General features: G+C 49.1%; 1 protein-coding gene across 20 annotated transcripts in view; it reads right to left on the reverse strand.

Annotated features, from left to right (window-relative positions):
* Positions 1-23,875, reverse strand: part of Atp2b2 (ATPase, Ca++ transporting, plasma membrane 2) — a 298,783-nt gene that overhangs the window by 31,789 nt on the left and 243,119 nt on the right. For 12 of the 20 annotated variants that reach the window (XR_868849.2, XR_001785094.2, NM_001347365.1 and 9 more), the window contains 4 exons: positions 21,491-21,532; positions 20,620-20,778; positions 18,047-18,261; positions 14,134-14,376 (listed from right to left, as the gene is read on the reverse strand). Coding sequence is in view for 17 of the 20 variants with exons in the window: in NM_001347365.1 (NP_001334294.1) it covers positions 14,134-14,376; positions 18,047-18,261; positions 20,620-20,778; positions 21,491-21,532 (659 nt within the window). In the remaining 3 variants the exon portion in view is untranslated. The remainder of the gene's footprint in view (positions 1-14,133; positions 14,377-18,046; positions 18,262-20,619; positions 20,779-21,490; positions 21,533-23,875) is intronic. The other 8 variants (XR_868850.2, NM_009723.6, NM_001036684.3 and 5 more) reach the window with 1 other exon arrangement.

The raw sequence follows: 23,875 nt of genomic DNA on the forward strand, positions 1-23,875 counted from the left end.
GTAAGGCATGGCATGAATTCCTGGAAGCATCCCGATGTCTAAAGAGGAGAATTTACCATGTGTTCTTGTCTCTTCCTTCGACAGCCACAGTCTGCCATCTCTCTGCCTCTTGCCACCCATTTCCACACCTCTGACCACCTCATCTCTCTTTTTCCTTTGGGGTAGTGTTAGAGAGCACATACAGGTCTTTGTACTTGCTTTACCACTGAGAGACATGCCTAGCCCCTGTCAGTCATGTCAAGCATGGTGCATACATGAAAGCACACAGGATGTCATTGATGGAGACTGGCGTTTTTACTCAGCACAAGCCTCTTGAGAACCATGCCTTTCGGTCCACGATGTGGGCAGACCATCTTCATGATTGTGGTTTAAGTTAGAACATACAGAAGAGCTATTTCTCTCTATATAAACATTGGCTGAATGGGGCTGGAGAGATGGCCTAGCTGTAAACATACACATGAGGACCTGAGTTTGAACCCCAGCCCCCACAGGAAAACCTAGGAGTGGCGGTGCGTACTCGTAATGCCAGCACTGGGGAGTCAGAGACAGGAGATTCTCTGAGCTTGTTGGCCAGACAGCTGAGCAAAATTGGTGAGCCCATCTTCTGTGAGAGACTCTGTCTCAAAAAGTAAGGTGAAGCCAGGCCTGATGGTGCACACCTTTAGTCCCAGTACCCAGGAAGCAGAGGCAGGCTGAGCTCTGCAAGTCTGAGGCTAGCCCACACTAAATAGTGAGATCCTGTCTCAATCAATCAATCAATCACAATTGAGGAAGATATCTGGTATCGACCTCTGGCGCGCGCACGTGCACACGCACACGCACAGCACACGCACACGCACACACACAGTGGCCTTGAGTGGGCGTGTAGCTGTCTCTTGCTTTGTTGAAGACTCTTGCTATTGGGAGGCTGAACCCCTGCTTCCACTCAGCCGCTCCACAGTCTGTTTGTGAGGCTGGTTTGTGTTTGCTGCTCCTTCTAAACTACTCTCCAAATAAACACATCCGGCCTGTCCTTCTTCTCTCCCTTCTCTCCACTTGCTCCTTTGACACATCCTTCAAGCATCTGCTGGCCCTCCAGCATCATTGCCCGTCCCAGAGGCTTAGAAAAACATGGGCTGCTCCTGAAGAGTCCCTGTCCTTTCCCTGGTGGGCAAAGTCCTTCTCTTCCTTAAGGACAAACTCAAATATCTCCTTGGATTTAAAAACAGCCAGCATGGGTCTATCTCTTGTATTTTAATTTCTTTCAAGTTCCCAGGGCAAGCATGGAGCCCAGCACATATTAGGTGCTTACCTACTATTTGCTGATGGCTCAAGGTGGACTAGTTGGCCAGGAAAGATGTAGGACAGTTGGGTCAGTATGAGATGCTTGCACGTGGGCACTAGGGCTAGGGTGAACAAGGGGCTGCTAGGAGTTCAGCTCTGCAAATGCACACACTCCCTCTAGCACCCCACCCCCAGACACCCACCTACCCATCTCATTAAAAATTACTGTGTAGTTACTTGGCTGGTGGGCCTTCTGGAACAGTAATGGCTGCTGGAGATAACCCTAGGTCTGGAGATATTTGAAGAGGAACAAATAGCAATGGTTATATCTGCGTCCCCTCTACCCCAGAAGTGGCTTTGCCTGGGTCTCAGACCAGTCCTGCAAAAGGGGCTTTTTGAATATCTATCCTCACCCTCCTTGACATTGCCCAAGAAAGCATCCAAGGCAAGAAAAAGGAGGAGTCAGGATGCCAGCCTGGGGCTTGAGAGATGAGTTCGGCAGTTAAAAGTGCTTGGTATTTACTCATAAGGCCAGAGTTTGTAAATATGCCTATTACATCAGGTCTAGGGATCTGACGTCCTCTGCTGTCCTTTACAGGCACCCACAAACACATGTACATGCACACCTACACAAACACGTATACATAGCCACCCATGGATACACAGAAGTAAAACATAATAAAACTTAACTTAAAAAAAAAAAGATGCTAGCCTGTGCCAGCAGCTCAGGGCTAGGGGCCCTCTCCATCATCAGTGGGGCATCTTTCCAGCTTATGATCTACTCTTGAAGCCCTGGTTTAAAATGGGCTGGGGAGCAGACTAGAGTTATGTGGGGATAGAGACATTGGCAGGTAGTGACCCCAAGACCCATGGCTGCCAAGGAGGATAGAACATTTCAAACATGCACACAGTTTTCCCATCTGTGAAATGGGGGGATTGGAGTCGATAAAAAAAAAAAAAACCACCAGCCATCTCCACATCAGAAGGGTGTATGAGGGATGGTGGCTGGTTCCTGAGCGACTGACCTAGCACCAAGGACAGGCACAAGGATCAGAACACCCCCTGGCTACCTCAGCCCTGCAAATCTGAGGCTTGGCATCAGGTCCCTTGGAGGATGCCCCACGCTCAGGTCACGGGAAGCAGAGACATCCTGGAGACAACTCCTCCCTGAAAATGAACTTGAGATAATAAATTCCAGGACCATCCCTTTGGCTCACTAAATGCAGTTACATCGTACTTTAAAAACTAATTTTATAACTAACTTTCTGGTGATTCCAGAGCTTTATGTGTTTTCCACCGCAGCGTTCCACCCCTCCGCTAATGAGAGAAAATGACGATACAGAGGCCTTAAATAAAAATACCTAATGACTTATTTGCCCAAGAGAGCTGAGCAGTCATGCCTGCCAAGCACCCAGCATTTTATTACCCTCTGTGAAATATTTTAATTTTCCTCTAAAAGGATTTCAAACAATCCAGTGTTGCAAATGGCAGAGCTGCCTCCTCCGTAATTCAATTTGTTTCTCTGAACTTGAGCTCTGAAATCGCCTACGTGCCTTATTAAGAAGCAGAGGCCCTCCCCTCTTTGCTCCTGACTTTGTTCTTCCTGACACACTCTGAGGTTTTCGCTCCTGCGTTCCAGCTGCAGGAGGTGTCTGCATTATGGGGCTCCTGCTCTGTGGCAGGAATGGAACTGCTCAGAAGGAGGGAGGGGCCTCGGCATCCCTGCCCCCTCCCCATAAGCTGCTCTTGCTACACACCTGCTGAAGCCAGGTCTGGGCTGCTGCAAGAATTTCGAATCAGTTCTGGAGTCCCCATGCCTGCTTGGGTGTTAAGCCCCTGTGCTGTGCAGGGTGAGGCTGTGGGCCTATCATAGATGGACCAGCCAATGCTTCTGTCTTGTGATGCTGGGGAGTGAATTCAGTCAAAATCAATACAAGATGATTTGAAGAGCTACAAACAATAAATACAGTTAGGGAAAAAAAAATGGGACTAAGGGCTTGGTGTGAGATGGCTCAGCTGGTAAAGAGGTGCCTGCTGCCAAGTCTGAAGACCTGAGTTCAAGCCCCTGAAGCCACATGGTTGAAGGAAAGAGCTGACTCCACAGTGCTGCCCTCTGACATCAAGTACGCTGTGGCATCTGCACTCACACACAGCACACACCCATGCCCATGAATACGTAAAATTAAAACCAAATACCCAGTGTGCATCACCTCATACCCATTATGATGCTACTATTAAGTAACAGAAGTTTCAAGAAATAACACATGTTGGCAAGAATGTGAAGTGCCCGGAACCCTTGTACAGCATTAGTAGGAACACGAGACGATGCAGATACTGCAGAGAGCCGGAAGCCCCTGAAACACTTGATCTAGAGAAACTGTGTCACACAGCAAAGTGTACTTCTGGACATCTTCTTAAAACAGTGGCTGCCAGGAACTCAAAGAGACCTTAGTGCATTCACATCCATGGCGGCAAAGTTGTGGAAGCAACGGGCAGCTGAGTGGAAACACAAACTGTGGCTTACACACATTATGGAATAATGCCTGCCTTAAATAGGAAAGACCCCCTGACATCTGCTATTACACGGGTGAAGCTGAGGACACAATGATAAGAGAAATAAGCCACACAAAGGTCTGATCTTAAGAGGTATCAACTCTTAGAGATGGAGGGTTGAGCGACTGCCCAGAACTCAAAGAGGGGGTGACAGAAGTTGGTGTTAATTAGCCAGAGGTTCAGTTTTGCAAGACAACAAGTGTATGGAAGGGTCACAGCCATGGGAATGTGGGTAATCCTACTAGCACATGTGTTTAAAAGATCGAAAGGCCAAGATGGCTAAAATGGGCAGATCTCATGGTATCCGTGCTTTATTACAATGAAAGAAAATACCCAAGCAAACTCCATGGTAGTCGATACTTTGAACATTAAATACCCTGTAAGAGTCAAAACATCTTAGAGACTGACACTGTTAGGGGGTGGGAGAGTAGGTGTTTTAGAGTCACTGAGTGTCTCCCAAAGGGGGACATTCTAGGACGCCAGTCCCCTCGTCCTGATCGCTTTGGCTTCCTGGCACCATGGTGACTGGCTCTCTCTGCCACAAGTATATCTCCCCCACGATATGTGGTCTCACCACAGGCCCAAAGCAAAGGCCCCACTGACCACAGACGGAAACCAACCAAAATGACCTATCCCTTGTTCGAAGCTGGTTTCTCTTGAGCATCTGTTACATAGACACCAAGGTTGATAAAGTGTAATTTGGTTATTGTCCACATGACTGGCTTCCTGGGACCAAAGCCTCATCCTGAAGGACAGACAGTGGCAATGAAAGCCCCTCCCTTGCCATGTCTGGATTAGTCACCAGATGTGGCCACTTCACTCCAAGTTGCCTCTGTTGCCTGCTGAGCCAGTTGCTCACAGACAGGCCCCTCAGGTGGCAACCTCATGGTTCCCAGGAGGTGGGGCTGCTATGTCCATGTTAAAGCTGTGGGCTCTGAGGCCCCTGGAGGAGAAGTAGAATTGCTCACCTGCAGTTGAGCCAGGACCTGTCCCTGATTCTGCACTCATAACAACTGTTGGTGGCTCCTGTCTAACCTCTGGAATGCTGTCACTGAAAGTGACAGGGATTGCACACTGGATTCACTTCTGCCTGCTTCCAGCACCATGGGCCAGGCAGAGACCAACTGTTCAGCTGATTGATAAATCTACGGTCTGTGTGGAGTACTGCTGACAGGAGAATAGATAGGGTGAATTTTGGATCTTTGTCACCTAAGGACCTGTCTCCCCAAGAGCTTCTAAGATACCAGGTTTCTTGACGAGAGCAAGGTGACTTTAAGCCATCCAGTGAACCACAAGATCTCTCTGAGAGGCTGGGGAACAGGAGGATGATCAGGTGTCCAGGACACACGAGTCCCTGTGACATGGGACACAAAGACCATGGGGACCTTCCCAAGCTCCCTATGCTGCAGATGCACTGCTCATATGTGTGTGCTGCTCATAGAGACTGAGATCTGCCATGTGGATAGTGTGTGGTGTGCTTAAATGGCATGTAGTATATGTGTGTCTGGTGTACGCAGTGGCTGAGAGGGGTGTGTTACATATCACAGGTGAGTATCATGCATGCTTTGTGGGATATAGCATGTATGCTGCGGAGCGTATGTTGTATGTGGTGGATGATGGTGTGTGACATGTATATGTACTGTACGTTGTACCATATGCTGTGATAGTGTGATGAGTGGCATGAGTGTGTGGGCTAGAGAGAGTACATTCTGTGTGCTGGTCTTTGTGATGTGTTATATGGGGTTGTGGGAAAATGTATTGTGTATTGTTTAGTATGTGTTGTGTGTGCTGTGCTGTAAGGGATGCATGTGATGTGCATTTCATGTTATGGTACTCACACCTCACAACTCACACCAGCACACAACTCACATGTTACATGTAATGTGTAGCAACATGTAGTGTGTGTCTTGGCATGAGAATGTGTAATGATCTGAGAATGTGTACAGATGTGAGGAGTGTGCTGGTGTGAGGTGTGTGAGGTGTATGAGGTGTGAGTTGTGTGCTGTGAGTTGTGTGCTGGTGTGAGTTGTTGTGAGGTGTGAGTAGTATGCTGGTGTGTGTTGTGAGTAGTATGCTGGTGTGTGCTGGTATGAGATGTGTGAGGTGTGAGGAGTGTGAGGTGTGTGCTGGTGTAAGGTGTGCGCTGGTGTGAGTTGTGTGAGGTGTGAGGAGTGTGAGGTGTGTGCTGGTGTGAGTTGTGTACTAGTGTGAGATGTGTGAGGTGTGAGTTGTGTGAGGTGTGTGCTGGTGTGAGTTGTGTGCTAGTGTGAGGTGTGAGTTGTGAGGAGTGTGAGTTGTGAGTTGTGTGAGGTGTGAGGAGTGTGCTGGTGTGAGGAGTGTGCTGGTGTGAAGTATGTGATGTGTGAATTATGTGAGGTGTGAATTGTGTGAGGTGTGAGGAGTATGAGGTGTGAGTTGTGTGAGGTGTGAGGGTTCAGGTGTGCAAGTGTAGCAGTGTGGGGCACAGGCTAAAGGGTGAGATGCTGGGATTACTAGCTCTGTCAGAACTTGGATCCCCATCTGGGATCCTTTGCTCTTGACATCTTTCCGCAGAGGTCTTGTTTGTAAAAGATGGAAACCAGGATTGCTGCTGAGTTTAATGTGGTGGCTCCCATCATTTTACCCACCCCAAGCCGCCACCTCCTTCATGTCTGTCAAGTCCCTTCTTGGTTTACCCACACTGAAGAGGTCTTGGCCAGAGTCTAGCTACAGCATGTGGTCTGACTAGAAGCCGTTGAGTCTCCCTGGAGACTGGATCCTGGCTTTGAAGCCAGGACCTGGTTCAAGGGCATCTCTACCTCCCATGGGCATCTCGCTCTCCCTCCCATGGGCACTTCACTCTTTCTCGGCCTCCCTATCCTCAGCCTGGCCACGTGAGTCACAGTGATACAATCAGTAGATCCTTTCCACCATTTAGTCACATTCTTCAGGCTCCCTGGTCAGGTGGCATGGTAGCCACCTTAGGAATAGGCACTCTGGGACTTCTAACACGGCACAACTGGACTCATCTGTTCAGAAACTCCCTTGTCAGGGCTATGTTCCTTCTGATCTCTGGAGAGATTCATTTTCTTTCCATAGTTCCTCAGACTCTGGGCTCTCACATGGCTTCAGCTCTACACACAGCCATCCTCCGTGTAATATTCAAATGTTAAGTACCAGGCCTGTTGGCTTTGACGAGCCCATGCCTGCTCAGGAGCATCCATTAAGGCAGGAGTGAATGTGAATGGAAGAGCATGTCTTCCTGAGAAGGCAGAGAGCTGTTTGAACCGGAGGAAAGCCATTTCCACTGGAACACTTGGCTGTGTCTCTGAGAAGGGCATGGTGACAAGAAGCCAGAAGTCTTGAGGTTCAAAGAGCTGGAGACTACAAAGGCAAAGCTTGGCCTGTGTGAGAAGAGCTTTTAATAGGATTTCTGAGGCCGGGAAGCAATTTGTGACTCATGCAGTTTTCCTTGGAGGTCAAGTCTAGATCGCAACCATGCATGGTAAGAGTGGAAGGAAAACACCCTTGTTCTCTGAAGGGATGGTGCCTGAACTTGAGGCTGGCCTGTAGGGCCTCTCCCAGCCTCCTTGCCTGCCACCTCAGCCCCCACCCACTCTCTATCTGTGCTTTGGTGGGTTTCCTGAGGATTGGGGATTTCGGGGACTATCAGAGGCTCATTTGTGGCCTAAAACCCTTTAGCTCTGAGCTTCATCTCTCATCCTCATGTTTCCAAAAAGAGTTGAGTATCTCTAGGTTTGCAGGTCTCTGTGGCGCTGTACTTGCCTGGAATGCCACAGGCCCTCTGCCTCTCGGAGGGCTCCTCTGGATTCTCGGGGCCCTCTGCTATGTAGTGGCCGGGAGCCACTGTGAACCTCTGATCCTTGTCTTAAGACCTTCTAGAGTCCTGGGGCTACTGGTGTGAGCATCACCTCTGCTTCGTGCAAAGCTGAGATTGAACTCAGGGCTTCCTGAGTGTGAGGCGAGCTTGTAGAGAGAATTTCTTACCTATGTATGGGAGCATCTCTTGTCAATAAAATGCTGTTGGCCTATTAGCTTATGCAGGGAATAGGGAGGTGGAAATTCCAGTACAGAGAGAGGAATTCTGGGACAGAGTCAGGTGTAGGAGAGATTAGCCCCAAACTCTGAGGAAGATGGTCACATGAACCTGAGGAGAGGTAGCCAACCACGTGGTGAGGATTAGAATAGAATAAATTGGATAATTGAGTTACAAGCTAGTGGGAACAAGCCAAAGCTTTTGGCCTAGGCCATTATTCATACATAATTCACTCTCAGAGTCGTTATTTCAGGAACTGTGTGCGGGTGGAAAAGCCTGTGGTTACAGGAGCACTGTACCAGCCGAGCTGCTCCCCAGGCTCTGCCTGTTGTTTCTGAAGAATAAAAGACACAAGCAAATCAAGAGGTCTCTGGATCACTGAATGCAGCCTTTGGATCCAAAGGCAGGTTTGGAGGTGTTTAGCAGTCGGGAGGCAGCAATTGAGCCCTGGTGTTGCCTTGGTCTGGATTTGGGGTCCATATCTACCTTTTACTGCCATGGAAAAAGGTACGGGGATGTTCCTGAGACTCCTCCCACCTCATTCTTACTCATTTACTGTCCGGTGTAGCCATCTACCTATGCACATCTACCCACCTATGCAGTCTTCCTCACCTCCATCCATCCAGTCACTCACCCATGCTCATCTACCTGTCCATGTTTTACATTCACGATTCCTATCCATCATTCCAAGCATCTACCCACCTACCCATTTCCATATATCCATCCATCCTTATCCAACCATTCATGTACCCACATCTGTCCATCTACCTACCTAACTACCCACATCCATTCCACTACCTATGTACTTAGAATAACCCATATATATTTATCCATTCATGCATTTACCCATCCATGCATTCATCCATCAACGCATCTACCCATCCAATGCTCCATGCATCCATCCATCTCTCTATCCATTCATCCATCTATCCATCCATCCATTCATGCATGCATCCACCCATCCATGCATCCATCCACCCATCTATCTGCATACATATATCCATCTATCCAACAGTGCATCCATCCACCCACCATATCATCCATTCATTCCCCACTCATATTTATGAAGCTACTCAACATCTATCAAAATCCATCTCTCCCTCATCTATCCACCCACAACCTTCCATCCATCCACTTACCTACCATATCATCATTTTCTCCCTCTCCCTCCTTCCCTTTCTCCTTTCCCTCCCGCCCTTCCCACTGACCATACATTTATTTACTTATCTCACCCCCATCTAGCATTTCTCAGAAGTCTATTCCAGTGGACCAGAGGTTACTTAATTGTTGCTCACTGCCACGGAACATTACAGCCTTCAGGAGATACCAAGGACACAGACAGCTTTTCACACAGAGGGTTAAACAGCGTGTAGGAGCCATGCCCTGGCCATAACCCTGTGTCCTGGCCAAGCTTTGGTCCCAGTCCTGGTGGAAAGACACTGTATCTTTCTGCCATGTCCTTTTGCATGTTTCAGTCTGTCCTTCAGTGTGGAGCACCAGCCTTGACTTGCAGGGTAGATGGATGTGTTGGGTAGTTTTAACTTGACATGCACAGTTGTCATTTGAAAAGGGAAACTTTTCATATCTTTGCTTTTGTTTTTAAGAGACAGGGTTTCTCTGTATAGCCCAGGTTGTCCTGTAACTAACTCTGTAGACCAGGTTGGCCTTGAACACAGAGATCCATCTGCTTCTGTCTCCTGAGGGCTGAATTTAAAAGTATGTGCCACCGTAGCTGACTTGGGAAGAGGGGCTTTCAACTGAAAAACATGCCTTTATAAAGTTGGCCTACAGGCATGTATATAGTGCATTTTCTTAATGATTAATGCGGGAAGGGCTAGCCCATGGCAGGTGGAGCCACCCTTGGGCTGGTGGTCCTGGGTACTATAAGAAAGAAAGATGAGCAAGCCACAAGTGAGCAAGCCAGTAAGCAGCACTCTTTCATGGTCTTCGCATTAGTTCCTGCCTTGACTTCCTTCAGTGGTGGACTGTTACCTGGAAGTGTAAGCTGAATAAACCCTTTCCTTCTCAAGTTGCCTCTAGTCAGAGTGTTTTATCACAGCAACAGAAACCAGTGAAGAAAATGAACTTCTATCTCTTCTTGGGGTTCACTTGGACCCAGAAAGGAACTCCCAAGACACCCTTAGCCTGATGTGGATGGAAGGGCCTGGGTATGAAGCTGACCCTCAGTGCAGCATGGGGGGTGGGGTATGTTGGTTGGAGCTTCTAATTTGGGCCTTCTGATGGAGCGGGTATCTTTAGGGCCTGCCTTTGCCTCTAGCTGCCTGTCAGGCTTTGGGAAAGACCCATTTCCTGACCACAGCGACGCCCAGTGTCTGACTGTCTCTCAGCCTCTGCTTTATTACCAATGGAGTGCTCTCAGCAAGGCGATTCACTGATGAATCAAGACAGCAGTTCTACCACACACCGACCACATGCCAGGCCGTGAGCTGGCACCTGCCACTCACAAACTTGCTGCCTACCACAATCCAATCTTTTCTCCTGAGAAACTGAAGAATAGAGAAGTTGAGTAACGTTTTCATTCACACAGTTAGGGAGGGGTTTGAAGCCAGGGAGGCATTGGCATCTTAACCACTACCCACTTACACCATTAGCTCCTATGTTAATGGGTGTTAGCTCATGGCAAAGAGAACTGTATGGACAGAGAGCATTGCTTTACAGGTACAGGGGTCCTTGGGTGACAAGCTTTGTGACATAGCAAGGGACCCTGTTGCCCAAGAGGTAAGTGACCTCTTGACTTGTGTTACAAATCTAGTACCCCAGGTCCTGGGGCCTGGCAAGAATGAAGATATTCTAAAGTAGTGGTCCTTTAATTCAGTTCCTCCTGTTGTGGTGACCCCCAACCATCAAATTACTTTCATTATTACTTCATAATTGCAATTTTGCCACTGTTATGAATTATAAATATCGGATATGCAGGATATCTGATATATGACCCTTGTCCTTCAGTCCCCAAAGGCATCATGACCTGCAGGCTGAGAACCATTGTTCTAAAGGGACATATGTGTCCCTCCCTTTGGCTTATCAGACCACTGAAACAACAGATGTGAAGAAACTGGACATTTCACCAGGATTCTTAGACTGTGAGAAGAAAAAGGCAGAAGCCTGGTGCTAGCCAGAGGGGGGGCTGGGCTTGTTTTCTGAAAAAGATCTCACACAGTTCTGACTTGTCAGACCCTTGCATGAGAGATTGGAGTCCAGACAATGATGGATTGGCGATGGTGGTGGTCGTAGGGGCTGACCCTGGCCAGAGCTGTCTAACTATGGATACCCTTTGCCTTCTATTGAAACAAACCTCATGTCAGGGTTTGGGGTAGGAGTGGGTCTCCTTTTGTTCCTCCCCCAAATATGACCACATTGAACAAACCTTCCCGCCCTTCTTGCTTTCCCCTGTTAAGTTTGCCTTTGATTGATCTACTGAGGTTGAGTGGGCAAGCCTGGCTTGTAAGGATGCTGTCAGTATGTAGACCCTGCTCTAACACCAGTTAACATGGCTTCTTCCCCAGCCTCGGCAGCCACACCTTCACCCTGGGTAGACTGCTGACCTCTGACTTTGATGCCACCTACACACAGCTTCAGCCCATCTTATTGAAGACACCACCAGAGTCCCCTACCAGCCTCTGAATCACTGCTCCATAGAGATTCACCACTGTAGCCAGAGGCTTCTCTGCAGTCCTCTAGACAGATCCCCCAAACTCCTTCTGACAATAAAGGACACACAGGCATCTCACTCCAAACTCACTCCATGGCCACCCTCTGCCACCCTGCTCTGGGGCTGCCTGCTCCTCTCTGCCAAATCTGCAGGACAAAATCATTAGCTGTGTCTCGTTATTTTTGGAAAGCTCTGGGGACTGAATAAAGCATCTCTGATCTCCCGAACTGGGGGAAAGGAGATATGGATGTTGTCATTTTTTGGTATCCTTCCCGCCTTGGTGTTCCATTACGCGTGTTCTCTAACCTGCTCCCCCTGCCCTGCCCATTGTCACTTTGCTTTCCTTAGCCCGCAGCCCCAGTGTGGCAGGGATGGCTGCTCAGCTGGTGGGGGTGCAGGCCCTGCTTCCTCCTTCCTTTACCAGCCCTGCCCCACTGCTGCTGACTCTCATGCTCTTCAATAACACACAGCTCCTACAGACCCACGCTGACGTGTCCCTCAGGGACAGGAGGCGAGGTCAGGTTTCCATCGCATTTGAAGGGTTTCTCAGCTGCACAGAAACACCCTACAGCTGGGCAGCAGAGAACATCTGGATGAGAGACATCTGCTTAATTGCCAAGAGGCCACCAGTGCTTCTCAACCAATCAGGGATCGCAGCACAGGCTAGTTAGCTGAGACAGGGAGTTACATCTCATTCAGGGGGATGTTTCTGTAACCAGGAGTGACAGCATCCTCTGAGAGACATGCCTTGTGAAAATGGTCACCCTGATTTCTCTCTCTGAACCCTGGCTTTTCCTATCACCTCCCTATGAGAGCAGCATTGGCCACCCCACTCAGACTAATCTCCTGAGGCACACACACACTGACCAATATACCATAGTGGCAGATCTTAGCCCAGCTCTCCAGAGTCCCTCACAGGCCCTGTTCTCTCAGAACCCTGCTGCCTTTCTGACTAGCCCTGACTAGCCCGGCAGAGGAGGCGACAGCATGCAGAGCACAGCTGAACTAGCCTGGACGGAGTGCTACCCCTCCGTATCAGCACAGCTGTCTACCTGAACTGAGAGGCACGAGGAAGGCTGGAGATGTGGGAGGAGGCTCAGTTTGAATGCTCAGCGTCTACCCACAGGGTCGAGGTCTCCCACTAAAGCCCACAGATGCTCACATTCCTCAGATAAAATGTCATCATAGTAGAGCCCATGCAGAACCCATTTCAATCCTTCTCTTGATGGCTGAGACCCAGTGCAGGGTAAACACTAAGAAATGGCTGTTTATCTGCAGTTAGGGTGTAAGCACAAGAAATAAAGCCTGCAGATATTCAATGTCCATGCAACTCAGCACAGGGCTGTTTAGTTATACACACCCTCTGTCCTTTAAATATGAAGCTCATGTCAGGACCATGAAGGTGAGCATGGGGTGAAGTTTCTAGACCTCTTTGTTCTTCCTAATGTAGCTACACTAATACTTTGTTCTTCCCACTCTCTGCTCTTCTCTTTTAGTTGGTCTTGGGCTGGACAACTGAGGACAAGTGGCCAAATGTGGCTTGAAATGAAGCTGTCAGGGCCCTGGCTCTGATGCATGTATTTTTGTGTTTGTGCATTGGTGTGTGTGTGTGTGTGTGTGTGTGTGTGTGTGTGTGTGTGTGTGTGTGTGTGAGATGGCATGTGTGCAGGCAGATGTGTGATATGCACGCATATGTTGACAGCCAAATGACACGGGGTGTTTTCCTCAGGAGTCCTCCAGCGTGCTTTTTGAGATGGTATCTTTCCCTCACTGTAACTTGACAAGCAGGCTAGGCTGCTGGCCACTGAGCCCCAGGGACCCACCAGTGCTGGGATTATAGGTGTGCTTGCCCACACCCAGCCCATGTATGCCATGGCCCACATGTGGAGGTCAGGGGACAACGTTTGGAGTCTGTTTCTCTCTTGTTACTGTAAGAGTACTGGAGAGTGAACACGCTAGCTGCACTTAGCAGCAAGATCCTTTACCAGTGAGCCACCTCACTGGCCCATATACCTGGGTGCTGGAGCACTGAATTCAGGTCCTTGTGTTTACCAGATAATTGCTGTACCTGCACCATCTTCCCAGTCCTCTTCCTACTTCTGAGCCAGCATTGATTGAATCAATGGGAGCCTGGAGTCTGGTCACACAGAATGCAGACTCTATACAGCTGTTTGGAGCTCTGACTTGAAGTAGTTAGATTACGTGGCAAAAGCTAACCAATTATGGCTGGATGTGGTGGTGCAAGCCCTTAATCCTAGCACTCAGGAGGCAGAGGCAGGCGGATTTCTGAGTCCTGTGCTAGGGTTACAGACTGAAACCATGTCCCAAAAAAGGTGTCTACTTATTTATTTTTATTTTTTAAGTGTGTGTGTGTGTGTGTGTGTTGAGGGATCAATGGCAGGATTTAAAAATAGATATCTAAAACAGCAATCACCAAGAAACAACAACAACAACAACAACAACAACAACAACAAGTTTCTTTTGGTTTCACAAACACTGCAGCCACGTTAGTAGAAGGCTAAGAACGGAGCCACCTATTTTGTGAGCCACCCAGAATCAGCAGCCGAGCCAGGTGCTCTGTTATGGAGGACACTGCCCCGTGTCTACTTACAAGGATCTTGGTGGTGTAGGCGCTGTTGATGGCAATGGCGTTGACCAGCAGCTCCAGCGTCTTGGCATTGATGGAGCTGGGATCGGGGATCTCCTTGTAGTGGACGTCACCGACATAGGCCTGGACCACGGTCATGCGGTTGGTGGTCAGCGTTCCTGTCTTGTCTGAGCAGATGGCTGTGGCATTGCCCATGGTCTCACAGGCATCCAGGTGGCGTACCAGGTTGTTGTCCTTCATCATTTTCTAGAGAGTGGATAAGTGAGAGGGAAACCAAGAGGAAGAGAGGGAGGGAGTGAGGGCATTTCTGGGCCTCGGCCTCCTCTTAACCTTCTGCCTGGGTAAATGACTTCTGTCCATATTTAGCTTCATATGTGGGTCTCCTTTTTACTAGTCACTTGGACCATTTAAGTTTTGATAGATGAATTTATTAATTTGCATCCCACAAGTGACTCATTTTCTATTTTGGGAACAGGATCTCATGTAGCACAGGTTGACCTGGAACTAGCAACCAAGCCAAGGAAGACCTTGAACTCTTGATCCTCCTGTCTCTATCTCCTCAGTGCTGAGATTACAGATGTGCTCAACCACATCTGGATTCATCCGCATTCATAAAAGCAAAACTGTTTTAAAGAGATTTATTTAGTTTATGTATATGAATGTTTTACCTGCACCATGTATGTGCCTGATAGCCATAGAGGTCAGAAGAGGGCATCAGAACCTTGGGACTGGAGTTACAGATAATTGTCAACTACCATGTGGGGGCTGAAGCTGAACGTTCTGGGAGAGTGACAAGTGCTCCTAACCTCTGAGCCATCTCTCCAGCCTCCTCATCTACATTCATGTTGGAAAAAATAGTAGAAAATATTTAAAAGAATAAGGCTGGGCTATCCCTAATTACTCCTAGCTTACTGTAAGTAGTAGCCTCTTCTCATTTGGGTCTGAATTTCTCAAATGCTTTCCTGCTGCCTGCTGAGAAATCTACCCATTTCACCCTAAGTAGATACATTTAGGATACATACATTACAGATACAGGAAAATATCTGTAAAATAGGAAAATAATAATGTCATTGTCACTAGGTGATAGAGGAGAATCTCACTGACCTTGTCAAGTCTATAAATCAACTTTTCTGTAATGAACACTTACTATAGTGTGCATAATAAAACCATGTTTGTACGTGTTTGAGTGTGTGAGTGTGTGTGTGAGTGTGTGTGTGTGTGTGTGTGTGTGTACATACGCGCATGGTGTCACTGGCATATGTGTGAGATGGTAACAGGAGCCTCCTCTGTGGCTCTCTGCTTTAACCACTTGAGACAGAGTCTCTCCCTGAACCTGGAGTTCTCTGCTTCTTTGGCTAGACTGACTGGCCAATAAGCTTCAGTCACCTTCCAGTCTGCCTGCTCTAAACGTGGGGGCAGGGTGGGGTACAGGCGCACGCAGCACACACAGCTGTTTACATGGGCACTGAGAGTCTGACCTCCGGTCGTCAGGCTTACACAGCAAACACTCTTACCCACAGAGCCATTGCTGCAACCCCAAGTACACAGGTGCACTGCCTAACCTACCAGCTCTGCCTAAACTTCCAGCTCGGCCTAACCTGGCAGTCTGGCTCATTCTACCCACCGGTTCACCAACCTGCCTTACTGAAGGAGCGTTGGCCCTTTAAGAATCTCTTTTTGGAAGCTAGGTGTGATGACACGTTCCAGTACTTGGGAGATAGAGGCAGAAGGATTGTTGTTAAGTTCAAGGCCAACCTGGGCTGCACAGGGAACCTCTATGACAAACAAAACAAAATCCCAAACAAAATGCCCAAAAATTCCTCACCAGGACTGTCCAGCATGGTAACTGCAGGGGGATGAGAGGCACTTAAAGTGTGGTCCAAAGTGTGTGAGATGATAGATTTTAAAGACATTATCAAACAGATAACCAAAGGTAACATTTCTCGTGTTGTTTATGCGTTGGATTGTTGATACCTTGGATGCAAGTTTGAGTAAATTTGTATGATTAAGATTAATGTTACCTGTTTTTGAGACAAGGGCTCATGTACTTCATGATCTTGAACTTGCTGTGTTCAAGATGACCTTGAACTTCTAATTTTCCTGCCCCATTTCACAAGTATTGGGATCACAGTTTGTGTATCTCCACGCCTGGTTTCTGTGGTGCTGGGGATCAAATCCAGAGCCACTTGCATACTAGGGTAGGCTCCTACCCCTGAGCTAGAATATCCCTAGTCACACTTTATATCCCACTCGTATATATGGATATACCTGCCCATATAGGTACAAGTGGAGGTTAGATATTGACATCAGGTGTCCTTTCTGCCTTGTTTTTCGAGACAGGGTCTCTCACTGAACCTAGAGCTTGCTGTGTCAGCTAGATCGGCTGGCCAGCTTTCAGGATCTGCCTGTGTGGGTCCCTCCTGAACTGGGGTCATAACACTGAGGTGACAGGTGTATGTGTCCAGGCCTGTCCTTCATGTGGGTGCTGGGATCTGAACTTGGGTTTTTACACTTACACAGCAAGCACTTTACACACAGAGACAGTTCTCCGGCCCTATTTTTAAAAAGTTAGTTACTGGGGCATTTAAAACGACATGTCTGGATTGGGTGACATCCCTGCTGAGAGGAACTGATGTACTTACACGCTCGCTACTCTGCTCATGTGGCTTTGCCAGTCACATGACCCCAGATGACCAAACCAGAGATAAAAACCTCAGAAGATTCTCAGGCTTAAAACTGGCCATTCATGATGTCCCCAAACCAGCTTTGCCAAACTTCACTGAGACCCTGAGTTCAGTGGTGTGGCAATGGGGATCGACTCATGGTTGTGTAAGAGTTATCCTGGCCGTGCAGGCCTGGAGAAACACTGTGTTATGACTTGTTCAGGCTTTGGTTTGTGGGAGGGGGGTTTCTTTGAGAACTGTTAAGAGAAGGAGCTGATCAGCACTGTATCCTTTACACGGCACTGCCCCTTGCTGGCCCCTGTGGGAGATCACTCTCTATATGAAATCACACCATAGGGTGCAGCCTAAATTCTGGCTGGGAAACTGACACTCGCCTTGCCCTCTGGCTGAGTTGCTGATGTCTCAGAGTGAAAGTCTTTTCAGTGATATCTTGGTGTTGAGACCATGAGAAAGAGGTGTCCTCATCCCTAGCCAAAAGGATGGGGACGCTCAAGGGGAGAGGAAGAACATGGACAGGTAGGACAATCTGGTGGTGGTACCCTGGGGGCAGATTTGTAGCACTTGGACTCTCTGATGGCCAGGGCTTCAGCAGGTACGTGGGTGCTTAGGGAAGGTCCTGGAGTCCCGCTTGACCAGCGAACATCCAGGTGGTATGCCATTTAAATCCTCCCGTGTTTTCAGCAAACCCTGCCTGACGGGTAGTGGCTTCCTGGGTGGTTTTGCTCCCGCATCCCACACGTTAGGGCATGACCTGTTGGGGTTTGGTGGGATGGAGTTGTGTTCTGCCTTGCACAGTGATGTCTACATTCGACAGTTTGCAGTACTGTGGCCTCGGGCTTCACTGAGCCGTACTCCGGTTCCATTTTATTTTGTAAGTCTGAGTTGTCAATACAGATCTAGAGAGTTTATATTTTGTATAGATTTTTGGGCTTCTTTTTGAGAATAAGTCTGAAGGTCTGGCCAGCCCAGGTTGTATCCCCATAAAGCCACACTTTGCTGGGCCTGACTAATGAGGGTTCCTGTGTGGCCAGGCCTAGCTCTTGGTTTGTGTTATGCCTCTAAAGGTGTCTGAATTTGGGGGACTTGCCCACACGCTCTCTCCAAGTCTCTAAGTTGCAGTCACACATTTCGTAGCCCATCTACAAAGTACTAGCACCGCACCCTCCCTGGTTCCCTGACAGCCTCAGCTGTGGCTGCTTCAGGCACCCAACACTGCTCTTCTCTTCTCTTACCTTCACAGAATAGGCCAGTGAGATGGTGACAGCCAGAGGGAGGCCCTCGGGCACAGCGACCACCAGCACCGTCACACCAATGATGAAGAACTTGACAAAGTACTGTACGTAGACGGGTGTGCATTCCGTCAGCCATGGCTTCTTGTTGACCACGAAGGTGTCCACGGTGAAGTAGAGTACCAGGATGATCACTGTGATGGCCGACATCACCAGGCCTGTGACATGGGGACACCTGCTCAGAGGGCTCCCAGGTGGGAGGGGGGAGATGTTCACTAAACTGCTTCTGCAGGCCTCTTGGGCAGACCTCAGCTCAGCAGACCCAGCTGTTCTTCCTTGCTTTGGGGCTAGGGTCCTTTGCTTTGCTTCTCAGGGAGCCTCAGTTGCCTCTTCTGAACAATGAGGCATAGGGGGCAGATTTCCTTCCTGGGGTTTTGCAATGCTCACGTGGCAATGCAGGGAAGTACCTAGCATGGTGCCTGCCCACATGACACTCAGCCACACTAAAAACGTGTGGCTAGGGAACACAGGTACATCAAGAGCCACCTCTAGGACTGGAGAGATGGCTCAGCGGTTAAGACCACTGGCTGCTCTTTCAGAGGTCCTGAGTTCAATTCCCAGCAACTGCATGGTGGCTCACAACCATCTGTAATGGGATCTGATGCCTTCTTCTGGTGTGTCTGAAGAGAGCAACAGTGTACTCATATATATTAAACAAACAAACAAACAAACAAACAAACAAATCTCTAAAAAAAAAAAGAGCCACCTCTATACAGATGCCACCCTATAAAGAGGTAAGGTGGAATCTTTTACTCATTCACTGAACAAGCACCTTTGAGCACCTGCAATATGGCAGGTGCATGGTGATTCCTTGTGTACAGATCTAGCAGTAACAGAGACAGTGTGTATGTGCCACCATTATAGACACGAATTGATACTCTGAGGAAAAATCCCAGGAAGTCGTGGCTGAAGATACGGCTGCTGTAGCTAGCATGACCAGGAGGTGCTATTTGAAAAGGCATCAGGCACGTGTGTTGTTCTCAGGGAGCGTGTCCCAGGTGAAGGGAACAGAGGCTCAGCTAGGGAAATGACTGGCTAGGGCAATGCTGGAGCTCAAGAGATACACTTTGTTCTTGGGATCCCTCCTGTCAGATCAGTGTGTCTATACCTGACCTGCCTCAGTTGCCCACAAAGATGTTCTTGGGACTGTGCCTACCAGCATTCTCTGATGGAGGAGGGGTGATAGTAAGGGCCTGTGGGTACAACCTCCCCAGATGCCCATGATCCCTTGGCTGATGTACAGGTCTCAAGGCCCAGGCAGCTCTGCATAGTGGGTGTGCTCTGTCATGTAGCTTGTGATCTAGGGGTTCCATGAGATGAAGCAAAGACTAGGAATTCTCCATAATTTTCAAAACTCTGGCTTTCCTCCATCTCTGATATGCATTTCTTACTTTGTAGACTCAGCTTGGAATTGCTCATCCATAAATCCTGGCCACCAGGGATTCAGCCCCAGAGGGAGGCAGTGGAAGGCAGGGAGCCCGGGATGCCTGTGAACTTAATCCCTGGCAGGGTGGATGGGGGACTGAGATCCTCAGAGGCCAAGATGTTGTCATCACTTAGTTTCTTGGCCCCTTAGTGCCCCATGCTACTGTGGAGTCACTTGCCTCTGACAGCAACAGCAGGGAAGAGGGAAACCCCTTGGCCCATAGCTCCCCACCCTAGCTAGCTCCAGCTGCGGTGCATCAGAGCCTGGCTCTATCCCTGCCTGACAGCCGAAGGGGCGGGAAGCCAAGCTCCCAGCAGCCTAGAGAGCTGTCACCAGGTTTAAATATAGACTGCTGAGCCTATAATTTGCAGCTGTCCCCTGCTGTGCTGTCTTTAATTAGAAATGGAGACAGCCACAGAGGCCTCGGTAGCCAGGTGGGAGGTCCTGCCTTTCATACACCCCCAGTGCAAGGGGAGGTCAAGGCTGTGCTTCAGGGCTGGGGCTCACCTTGCAGCTGGGCTTGGCTCCCTGGGCCAGAAGGCTGCCACAGCTCTCACCTGCAGCTAACATCTCAGTTGGGAAGCCTGGGTTGCTCTCTGGAGCTCAGATAAGTCCTTCTGCATGGGCTCCGGGCTCTGCCCCCAACCCTTTCAGTCCTCCTTCTTCACTATAGCTAGGGTGGGCATTATCAAGGCCAAATCCATTCTGGCTCTCTCTTGCTGTTACCTCTTTCATATTTCCGCCCTGTCCTTAGGATAAAGTCTTTGCTGTCTGGAGCTATAGGCGGTACAGGGTATGTCTGCCACTATAGAAGCCACAGGCTGAGTCCCCTGTCTACTCAGTCACCTTTAATTCTCAAAGCAACCTGCCTTCCTGTGACATAACCTTATCCCCATTTACAGAGGAGTAGGCAGGGACTCAGAGGTGGGGAAAGCTGTCATCGCAAATCCTCAGAGCTGTGCTGTGGCAGTCTGTTTGCAGAGTGGGGCTTCATATATTTAGAGCAGGGCAGGCCTCCAGGACCATTGGAATCAAGGTAGAGGGCATAAAGGGGCAGGGGTTGGAAGGGAGGTCCCTGCTGTGAACTCACCCGCCTTGCCTATCTGCACAGCCAGTTTGGTGAGCTTGCCCTGAAGCACCGACTTCTCTTTCTTGTGCATGTTGGCTTTCTTCTTGTCATCTGCATCGCCGCCCTCTGCACTCTTCAGAGGCTGCATCTCCATGGCAGCTGCCCCATCCTGCTGCTTGGCTGTAGGGGCAGAGCATGCATGTGCACACAGACACACACATGCAGGTTAGCCTAGAGGCCAGAACGCTTAGCACCCACCCTGCCTGCCCAGTAGAAATGCTGATTATCCTGTCTGGGCCCTGCATGGCTGGCAAAGAAGCCTCGGATAGTACCTGCCACTTCCAGCTGCAGTGTCTGGGTCCCAGAGGCTCCTGGGACCTGGCTCTACCCTAGATTCCCAGCAGGACAGGGCTGAACCAAGACCCCACCCTAAATGGGTCCTTGGCCCTCTCACAATTAGATAGAAAGAGAAGGACTTCCTTGGGTATTCTTGAGGCCAAGTTGTTGGGTTGTTAGGGAGTTAGCCATTGGAAGGACACAGAGCATGGCTTAAAGAGAAAGTAAGGTGTCCCATCTCCAGTCAAGGGATCCTTGTCATTGTGGGATGGACAGAAGGACCTGTGGCTCTTTGAGCAGAGGTCAGCCAGCCTTCCACCTATAACAGTCTCTAAGAGCCAACTTCCAGACCCCAGCTGATAGGTAGGCTTGGGAGATCCTGACCCTGGTGCATCCTCTACCTCACTGTGACACCTCTTTATCTTACCTAGTATTATGAGAATCATGGCTGCACCCCAAAAGATGCCAGAGCTCCCCACAGGCGTGGGTACGTCTGCCTCTGGCCCTGGTACATCCCTATCTCTGTGTGTGACTCTAGCCCCATGGCTGCAGTTACCTTTGCTCTGGCTGCTGTCGGCACTGCCATCCTGCATTTTACCTACACAACAGAGAATTTCAACAAACAACAGGCAGCACGGGTCATCACGAGGACGCAACAGACCACAGACACTCATGTCACAGACAGGAAGGGCTAAGGTGCTCAGGGATGCTGAGGAGATCTGGAATGAAGGCCAGCCTGGCCACCATGGTAGCCACAGGGGCTGTGGGGGCAGAAGGCTTTTTGTTCTCTTTGGGGTTGGTTGTGGGGGTGTTTCTGTTGGAATGACCTTGGCTTTCAGTGTTTTATAGATTTAAAGAATGAGCTGGAAAGTAAACGGAACCAGAGTCTACACACAGAAAGCAGAGGGAGGCTCCCACGTCCCCAAACTGAGCCTGCCACGATACTTAGGGCTGAAAGGAGGAAAAGAGAAATGTTCGAATCGTTCCTTCCTCCCTCTCTCCCTCTCATCCCCTTGCAGTAACGAGGACTTGAACCTATGGCTTTGCATATACTAGGCAGATACTCTACCACTGTGCTATAACCCTGGCCCTTTTATGTTTTATTTTTGAGACGAGGTCTTGCTAAGTGTCTTAGGCTGTCCTGGAAGCAACAATCCTCCTGGTTCACATTTTAGCTACATCACTTTTATTTGAGAGAGAGAGAGAGAGAGAGAGAGAGAGAGAGAGAGAGAGAGAGATCAATTTTCTAGAATGGAGAGGAATGGAGGTCAACATGACCCTTTGTCCTTTGTTTGGACTGGGTGGGGTAGACTATATTCTTCTGAAGGATATGATGCTAAAACACCAAGGACACCTCCTGCCTAAAAATCCTGCTGTAGAGTGTATGGGACATAGGGTGAGCAAGAGGTTTCCAGAAATGGTCACTGAAGGTCTGTGGGAATGTCCTGGTTCTAGGAGGAAGTCACTGGTCCCTGGAAAAGAGGTCTTAAGCAGTAGCTCCAGCTTCACAGACAGGCTAGCAAGAGCCACTGGCTAGACTGGGTGCTCCTGGTCATGCCAGGGCCTGATGCTGTCCGGTTGTTGGGAGAAGGGCTGGGTGTGGGGCTGTCTACCTGCCATCAGTGCTGCCTGGAACTCCTGCCCCAGCCTGGGCCGCTGTGGGATTGCATAGAGGCTGCAGCTTCTTGCCTGAGACACCTGCTTTCAGCTGTGCCTGCCTGTCCACTAGGCCTGTGTCATCCACTGAAATTTCCTATAGCTTTGGTCCCTCAGGAGGAGTGGGAGAAGGCTGTCTACCCATGACACCTACTGCCAAGGTCGCTAGGCTCTAGGTTCACATGGTCTCCATGCCTTTATGCAACACAGTGGTTCTCAACCTTTATAATACTGTAACCCTTTGTCTCCTCACTACTTCACCGCTGTACTTTCGCTACTGTTAGGAATCATAATACAAGTATCTGATATGCGACCCCTAAAGGGGGTCACATGACTGACCGGTCCAGAAATATGGCTGTAGTGTTTATCACTGTCTCTTCTGAGAAGGATGCTCCTGCCAGGCTCCCATATACAGAGGAGAAACTGAGGCTCTGAGAGGGAGGCAGTTTGCTTTGGAGTGTGAATGTTTTAATGCTGCCAAGACTCCTCTGAGCCCAGGGCAGGGGGCTCGTGGTGGCATTGTGAGGGGTTCCTGAGAATCTTGTCTCAACACCAACCATCTGTGTGGCTTTGCCTTTCCTAGTCCGTTCCCACCTCGGCACAGTGGGGTGTTGTATCTAAACTCTGGGAGCACCTGGGGTTTTACATTCATAACAGCCACGTCCAGAGTCCAGCCTTCAGCTGACTGAAGACATTTCTGCAAGTGTCATGTTTTGTCAGGCCCTGCAAGGTCAGGTGAGAGGAACTGTCAACGTTTTACTTTTATAGATGAGAAAGCTGAGGCCAATGGAAGTCCAGAGGCATCTTGTCTTCACAGAACACCTCTAAAATAGCCCTGGAGCCTTGAGATCAGCTTGCTACTGTCATTGTGGATGCTTGGTGGGTGACTCAGACAGACCCCGGCTCACTAATTGCTATCTATAACTCTCATTAGAGGGCCTCAAACCCACTTGGGGTTTCAGGATAAAGACCCCTTTGATCCTATTGTAAGATGCTTTCTTTTGGATTAAAAACAGCATGAAGAAAAGTTTGTTTTTATTTTTTTTTAAAGGGAAAAGGATAATGGGCAACAATTATTTTTGTTTCTTGTAATAATTTCACTAACTGGGTTAAGAGGTGCCAGAGGACTGGGGTCCCAGAAGCAGCTCTGGCATGCTAGAAGGGCTTGTTTTACTTCACATTACCAGATGTCCTAGCTGCTGCGTGTAGCCATTAAACCCAGCGATTCTCTCTTTTATTGCCATAGCGATTACTCGGCCAGACAAATAATCACCAATGCGCAGGC

Source organism: Mus musculus, chromosome 6 (genome assembly GCF_000001635.26).
Source record: "Mus musculus strain C57BL/6J chromosome 6, GRCm38.p6 C57BL/6J".
NCBI lineage: Eukaryota > Metazoa > Chordata > Mammalia > Rodentia > Muridae > Mus > Mus musculus.